This window comes from Myotis davidii, unplaced genomic scaffold, assembly GCF_000327345.1.
Source record: "Myotis davidii unplaced genomic scaffold, ASM32734v1 scaffold190, whole genome shotgun sequence".
NCBI lineage: Eukaryota > Metazoa > Chordata > Mammalia > Chiroptera > Vespertilionidae > Myotis > Myotis davidii.
Window position 1 is genome coordinate 1,271,069 of NW_006283440.1, and position 8,153 is coordinate 1,279,221.

Genomic DNA, 8,153 nt, shown 5'->3' on the forward strand with positions numbered 1-8,153 from the left:
GGTGTGGGGGGTGGGGGGGGAAGGTTTGAGTAAATTAAATTGTTACTATTTATTAGAAGGCTTTGCAACTGTTAAAAATTATTGCTCTTGAATTGCATTGAGGAATATGGGAAACTACTTAAGATATTTACTTTGTGTTATGTTTTCATTTATTTTTGAAGAAAAGCTCTAACTCTAAAATCTTAGGAAGTTCCTGAACCACCCCAGTTTTGGTTTTTAAATATTTATATTTTTATTTCAGAGAGGAAGGGAGAGGGAGAGAGAGAGAGAAGCATCAATGATGAGAGAGGATCATTGATCGCCTGCCTCCTGCACGGCCCCTACTGGGGGTTGAGCCCGAAACCCTGGCATGTGCCCTTGACCAGGAATCAAACCCGGGACCTTTTAGTCCGTGGGCTGACACTCTGTCCACTGAGTCAAACAGGCTAGGGCAGTGGTCGGCAAACCGCGGCTCACGAGCCACATGCGGCTCTTTGGCCCCTTGAGTGTGGCTCTTCCACAAAATACCGACTTCTGCATATGGGCCTCGAAGTTTTAATCACACTGTACGTGCATGCCCGCACGTGGTATTTTGTGGAAGAGCCATCCTGAAGGGGCCAAAGAGCCGCATGTGGCTCGCGAGCCGCAGTTTGCCAACCACGGGGCTAGGGCGAGCCACCCCAGCTTTACATCTAGCCCTTAGGAGCACAGAGCAGGGCTGGTGAAGCACAGGGACTCAGTTCCAAACCCCATTGACCGTAATGGAAACCTCACAGCGCACAAAGGTTCCCCTCCTAATGTTCTTTATGTTCCTTCGGCGTGCTTTCCAGGTGACTATTTACTGTAGGACATTAAATGTAAGATTCCTTTTTTTTTTTCTTATAATACAAAGTAAAGTGACCTATAATTTCCCGCTTCTAAAATGGGCAAGGTACGGAAGATAGTTTTTATTCTTCAGCTAGTTAGTACTCTGGGTAATCAGGCAAACACAACGATCATCACAACCCAGGGCACAGTGGAATAAAATCTAATATCTTTTAAAATGATTATGACAACACAAGGATAGGAAACTGATTTTTTTCTGTTATATTTTAAAAGTCTAATAACTGCTCTTTTTTTAAATTTCCCAGAAGATCACACAACTGACCTATGGACCATTTTCTAAAAATCTTCCCCCCGCGTCCCCTTGGCAACCATCAGTTAGTTCTCTGTGAGTCTGTTTCTGTTTTATTTGCTTATTCATTTGTTTTGTTTTTTTAGGTTCCACATATAAGTGAAATCATGTGGCATTTGTCTTTCTGACTTATTTTATAGCACAGTACCCTCTATGTCCATCCACGTTGTCAAAAATGGCAAGACTTCATTCTATTTTATGGCTGAGTTAATATTCCATTGCATATACACATCTTTATCCATTCACCTACCAATGGACACTTAGGTTGCCGCCATATCTTGGCTATTGTAAATAATGTTGCAATGGACATAGAGATATATTTATATATCTTTTAAAATTAGTGCTTATGTTTTCTTTGGATAATATCCAAAAGTGGATTTGCTCTATCAAATGGCAGCTTTATTTTTAATAATTTGAGGAACTTCCATACTGCTTTCTACAGTGGCTGCAACAATTCACAATCCATCAACAGTGCATGAGTTCCCTTTTTTCTCCACATTCTCCCCAGCACTTGCTATTTGTTGATTTACTGATGACAGCCATTCTGACAGGTGTGAGGTGATACCTCATTGGGGTTTTAATTTGCATTTCCCTCATGATTAGTGACAGTGAGCATCGTTTCATTTATCTGATGGCCATCTGTATGTCTTCTCTGGAGAAGTGTCTATTCAGGTCCTCTGCCCATTTTTACATTGGATTGGGCTTTTATTAGTGTTAAGTTGTATAAGTTCCTCATATATTTTGGATATTAACCCCTGACCAGAAGTATTGTTGGCAAATATCTTCTCCCATTCAGTGGGTTGTTTTTACATTTTGTTGATGGTTTCCTTTGCTGTGCAAAAACTCTTTAGTTTTATGTAGTCCCATTTGTTTATTATTTTCTTTTGTTGCCCTTGCCCCAAAAGTTATTGCCAGGAATAATGTTGAAGAATTCATTGCCTATTTTTTCTCCTGGGAGTTTGATGGTTTCAGGTCTTACATTTAAATCTCATTACATTTAAACTGATGTAAATGAGTTTATTTTTGTATGTGGTCCAAAACTGAAGATATATGTCCTGTTTTCCATACACCACTTGCTTCAGGTGTATTTTTAAGTGAAGACTTCCAATTGTGTTTTGAATATGCACCTCCATGCTACGGAGCCCGGACACAGACACGTGTGGCAGGAAGATGCGAACTGTGATCAGCATGGCTTCCTCTGGTGGGTGCGACTGAAGGGCCAGGCCTTTGATGCTGTGTATTTTGCTCCTGCTTGAACTTGCTACAGAGGAGATATTATTTTTATTTTTAAAAAGGGAGACAAAGAAAAGAGTAAACTACATATTTGTATTGGAAAAGGACTGAAAGGATTAATTTTAAAAACTATCTCTGGGTCATTTTTATTTTCTTACAAACTTCTTTAGGTTCCAAAATACATATGTAATACTTCTATAATCAGGGGAAAAAAGCCATGAAAGGAAATAATCTGTAATACCAATGGTAGAATCAATTTTAATCTGTTTGCAAACCCAAAGGTTATGGGGTTGGGTGTTCTTTAAGGAGGTGTGGATCCAATTGCTTTTACTTCTTTGGGGCTCATGCTTACTTTTATTGCTGGTGAAGCTATTTCCACATTTAAAAATGATTTCCATTCAATGTGGCCAGAAAGGAAAATCAAGGCCGACCACAAGGCACACCTTCCTGAGGAAGACAAAAAGCCACTGTAACCGCGGAATGAAAACTTCACCAGTGGAACGCGACTCCTTTGTCACGAGTGACTTCGGTTGCTGGGGGGCAGGAATTTTTAATGAGAACAAAGAGCATCAGAGCGATTTCAGGGCTCCGGTTGTCGGTCCAGGCCCAGACACCCGTAACTTTATATCACAGTGATGGAGACAAAGAACAAGGTGTCCCATTCACCCCAGGCTCCTGCAACCAGAGGGCCCCGCCTTCCAGGGCCTTGCACCGAAGTGGAAAGGAGAAGGAGCGCCCAAGGAGGCGGGCAGGCAATCACCATAAACCATACAAATGAGGGCAGAGAGTGGGCAGAGATGAAAAGGCGCCGTCTGATCATTCACCAGCGGGAAGAGTGCACTAAATCAGGGCCTTTCCTGCCGGACGCCGTTGTTTTTACTGAACAGTTAAGCACCCAAGGAAATACCAGTTGGGTCTTAAAGACAATTTATAGCTGGGCTGGCCTCGCCGCACCTGGCGGTGTTTTGACAGCAGAGATTCTTGCCTACACAATAAGCTGTCACTAATGCACCTAGACCTTTGGAAGGAACCTGTGGCTCCGCGGCTAATCTCTCCCCTCCAGGTACCCCTCCCCCTTTTAAGGAAAAGCAAAACCTCCTGCTGGTGGCAGGCCTCAGCCTCTGCAGGGGAAATCCGGAGCCTCCTGAGAATGAAGGGCAGCCCCGCACAGCCCAAGGCTGGGCCTGGCTAAGGCCTCTTTCTGAGCGCTTCCCTGGGGACCAACTGCTGAACTCCACGGACTTGTTTGGATCCGGGAAATTTGGGAGTCTGCTCTCTGAGCTCCCAACTTTTCCCAGCGAAGAATGTCCAGGACCCTGGCAACAGCCCCGCCTGGGCACACTAGGCAGTGACTCTAGGGCAGGGGTGGGCAAACTGTTGGACTCGAGGGCCACAATGGGTTCTTAAACTGGACCGGAGGGCCGGAACGAAAGCATGGATGGAGTGTTTGTGTGAACTAATATCAATTCAAAGTAAACATCATTACATAAAAGGGTACGGTCTTTTTTTTTTTTTTTTTAGTTTTATTCATTTCAAAGGGGCTGGATCCGGCCCGTGGGCCGCAGTTTGCCCATGGCTGCTCTAGGGGATGCTGGCCCCCTCCCCCCCGCCTCAAAAACAAGAGCCAGGCTGGCTTTTTAGGATCAGATGGCCTCACCCTGTTTCCCTGAGATTTCCGTACTCAGCGAGCAGCTTGGATTAGAAGGTACCTTCTTAGAAATCAGAGGCTCATTATAATCAGTGCGAGCTGAAAGCCCTGCCCTCCCAGGACCAGGTGCTGCCCTCCCTGCCCCTGCTTTGTTTCGCCTTTTAAGGACTCAGGGATTTTAATCTCTTTTTGATTCCAGAAGGATTGGGCCAAACAAACAACTTTTAACAGGTGGCCCAAGGCAATGCGACTTTGCTAGGAATGAGTTCCTGGCGGCTGGTGGCCGACATTCCCACATTCCCGTGTGGTGGAGCAGCACCAAGATGTGGGGAGAGGGGTGGAAAGGTAATGGAGAACACCCCCTCCTGCTCCTTAATTTCATGGTTCACAGACATTCATTGACATTCAGACACTCCCAAAGGGAAGCTCACATACCAGCCATGAAACCAGAAACGAGCAGGCTAATGGGGCTAACGGGTCCAGGGAGGGTTCTCTCCGCTGTGGGGGTCCACTTCCACCTGGGGCGGGGGGTGCAGGGGATGCTATGGTGGGCAGCTGGGTGGGAGAGCTCCAGGCCTGCAGGGGCCACTGACCAGTCCACCCAGGGTGCCCCCATGGGAGGGGCCGGCGCTGCCTCAGGCTCGGGACAGTACGGAGTTCATAGGGACAGGTCCCAGTGTCTGAGACAGAAATGCATCTGGCCGGTCACTGGGGTGCGAAGCCAGCCTGAGGAAGGGATGCCCAGCTCGAGGAGGAAGTGGAGGGGCAGACCATGATGGAGAAGCCATGGGGAGCGGGTCAGAGGAAGCTGCCGGCGGCCGCTCACTGTCTGGCCACATCCAAAGAACAGAGCTGGAGCCCCAGCTGCAAACCCACCCTGGCGCCACCACCCAAAATCCGCACCGCACGTGGCAGGCGCTCCCATCCCCTCGGCCCAGGGCGGGCAGCATCCTGGGGACAGTGTCACCGGGGCAGAGACCGGTCATCGCCTTCCCGGTGTAGGGATGCGAGACTCCGCCTCAGGGGTGCGGGTTCTTTCCCATTTCTAACAGGCAAGCACCTCACCCCTCTCCTCCCTCCGGAAGGCGGCGGGCTCACCTGGGGAAGTCCTGGGCACTCCAGCCAGTCTCGGAAGATGCTTTCCACAGACAAACCCAGCCTTTACAATAGAAAACAAGAGGGAACGGGTTAGAAGTTAGAGCACTGTGGACAGAGGGTCTTTCCAAATATTCGGGCACAGGACAGCACGGCTGTCAGAGAAGCTGTTCTCTGAGGAAGAGCCGCTGCCACAGCCACAGCGCCCACAGCGGGCCCCGCACACTCCACGTGGTCTGCGGTGAGCAGCTGGCCTGGGGCCTTTCCCGCCCTTGGAGGAACGAGGGGCTGGGAGCCAGTGCAGGGACCGGCATGTTCACAGACACATCAGGCACGACCACTTCCTAAGAGGGGCGAAACGAAACCTGAGCTCTACCTACTGGGTGCGTCCCAATGAAATTGGAACTTCAAGGTGACAATGAGCGGGGACAAGCAGGAACCCATGATCGCTGTGGGAGCGCAGGAAGGCGCAGATGCTGCCGCCACCGCCTCCGCCTAGGCAAGATACGTTTTATAATTTCCATTGAAGACAAGATGCTCAGTGAAGGCCGGCCCTGGTTGGGAATGAATGCAGACCACCGCCACCTTACCTGACACCCAGGAGGGCATGTCACTGGTTGGGGCCCGGTTCCTACCCCAGCGCTTGAGCAGCTGTGGAGGTTCTGCAGCCTCCACATCGTCTGCCCTGGCCCAGAAGCAAGGCCCAATTCTCCCCTCTCCCACCTTCCCTGGTGCTCCTCTCCAAGGCCTTTCCAGCTGGAGAGGGACACTCCTGTGTCTGGAGCTCTGGGGCCCAAAGCTCTGGTCCCCCAACCTGCAAGGGATACTCAGGAAGTTCGTTCGTAGCAAGAGGCTGACTGCCGCTCCGGGGAAATGGCAATCTAAACCTGCCTCAACTGGAGGGAAGATGAGAGTTTAGAAACAACGTAGAAAAGAGACGGGTGATGATCAAAGAGGCAAACACATTAGATCCACATGGAGGGCAAGGGAACTGGGATGAAACATCCTGAAGAGAAGGAGTCTGGGGAGTGACTTCACACCATTTCCCACGGGTTCTGCAAGTCCGCACACAGCAGCCGAGCATCCCCAGGGAGGAGGGCGGAAGAGGACAGGGACGTAAATTTCCTTCGGGGAACTTTAGCTCGAAGACACTTCTTTCGGGGTGTCCTGGGAGGGGATGGGGAGTCGAGTGCTGGGATGCCATTACGGAGTGAGGTCCCAGTCCTCAGGGGAGAAGTGAGGACAGGCAGCGCTTTCTCCACGTGGCAGACACTCAGCGGGTGCCTCCCGGCACAAGGTTCTGTGGAAGGATGAGGTGCGAGAGCCCAGGGCCAGGCTGTCCGACAGGGACATGGGACACGGGTCAGAATGCTGCCTGTGCTGGTGGAGAGACGTGGGCCCCACGTGTGTGGAGAGGCCCGGGCTGCTTACGGTGGGACAGCGGGAAGGAGGTGCGTTAGGGAAGCGTTCTTAAAGAAGGCACGGCTCCAGCCGTCCTGGCGGATGGCTGCGCCAGTAGAAACGGAAGGGGGCACAGGCAGGAAATGCCAGCACAGTCGGCTGGACTGGCACACAGAGTCAGGTGACAAAGGACATGGGCGTCCTGTGAGGGCCCTGAAGTCCTGCCTCGGGGCTCTGGCTCCATCGACGAGGCTCTGAAGCAAGGCTGCAGAATGGCATGAACAGAACAGAGTCAAGGAAGACTAGCTGAGGGAGAAGAGGCTGGAGGCAGGGAGGCCAAAGGGGAAGCTGTGAGTGTGTCCAAATGAGAGGTGATGAGAAGGGACCTAAAGGGAGGTGAGATGCTGGGAATGAAAGTGGAGGGTGGCGCTGGCGAGTCCTGCTGGAGGGGTGAAAGATGGAGTCAAACAGTGGGCCCTGTCACTCTGTGCAGGGTGACTTTCCATAGCATGTCTACGCCCATGTATAATCCGTGCTACAGTCTCCAACCTGGACAACTGGCCAGGCCAACTGTGAAGGTTATTTCGTGGGAAAATATTAAGGCACATTTTGCTTTGTACCTTCATGCACAGATACCATTATACAGTGGCACTAAAAACAGAACAAACTCCTCTGTCACTGCCAACAAAGGGTACTACAGGAATAACTATTGATCTGATCAACATGTCAGCGTAGAGACTAGTAAATGCAGTACTCAGAACCTGCAACAACCATATCAAAATTACAACTAAATTACAGAACACCCATCGTGCAGAACCGCTGAAATCTAGCTGAACAGGAGTCCTATAACTATGTAGATCCAGAAGCAGCCACATCAAGATCAATAGGAGGGGTGGGGATCAAGATCAATAGGAATGGGCGTGTGATGGTTAAACATTGGGAAGGATATCTCAGCTGCAGAGGTCCCCCCTGAGGAGCCAGGGTTCCCAGCTCACATCAGGCTCTCCAGCCCAGGGTTCCAGGGTCTGGAAGAGAAGTCCCCATAACTTCTGGCTGTAAAAACCAGCAGAGATTGTGGCTGAGTGAAATGGAGGGCTGCTGGAGTCCCAGGTGTTCCTCTTAAAGGGCCCACACATGGACTGACTCGCTGACAGACTCACTCTAAGCTCCACACTGGGGCACCAGGGACAAGCAATGAGGAACTGAATGCTTGGAATCAAGGCAAGAGCTGGGGTGTGCAGTTTTATTCTGGACAGAAGTGCTGGCAGAAGCCATTGTTCCTTTGCTGAACCCTCCCCTCAGAGCCAGCAAACAAGCATCATATCTGCGTCTCCATCAGCCTGGCTAACATAGTTCTCCCCACCCTGGTGATTCCCTGACACACTGCCCCACCCAACTTGCGGTCTCACCCAAACTCTTTCTTGTGGCTTTTCCATACAAATGGCCTATCTTGGCTCCTGAGTTGAGCGTCTGCCCCCTGGTGGTCAGTGTGCATCATAGCGACTGGTCATTCTGGTTGTTCCGCCATAACAGTCGCTTAGGCTTTTATTATATAGACTAGAGGCCTGGTGCACAAAAATTTGTGCACTCGGGGGGGATGGAGGGGTCGCTCAGCCCGGGCTG

At 50.3% G+C, this 8,153-nt stretch overlaps 1 protein-coding gene across 1 annotated transcript in view; it reads right to left on the bottom strand.

The window, feature by feature from the left end:
• Positions 1–8,153, bottom strand: part of LOC102772336 (chromosome unknown open reading frame, human C9orf3) — a 341,200-nt gene that overhangs the window by 112,967 nt on the left and 220,080 nt on the right. Inside the window, 1 exon segment of the mRNA XM_015564262.1 lies at positions 5,133–5,193. Coding sequence (XP_015419748.1) covers positions 5,133–5,193 — 61 coding nt within the window.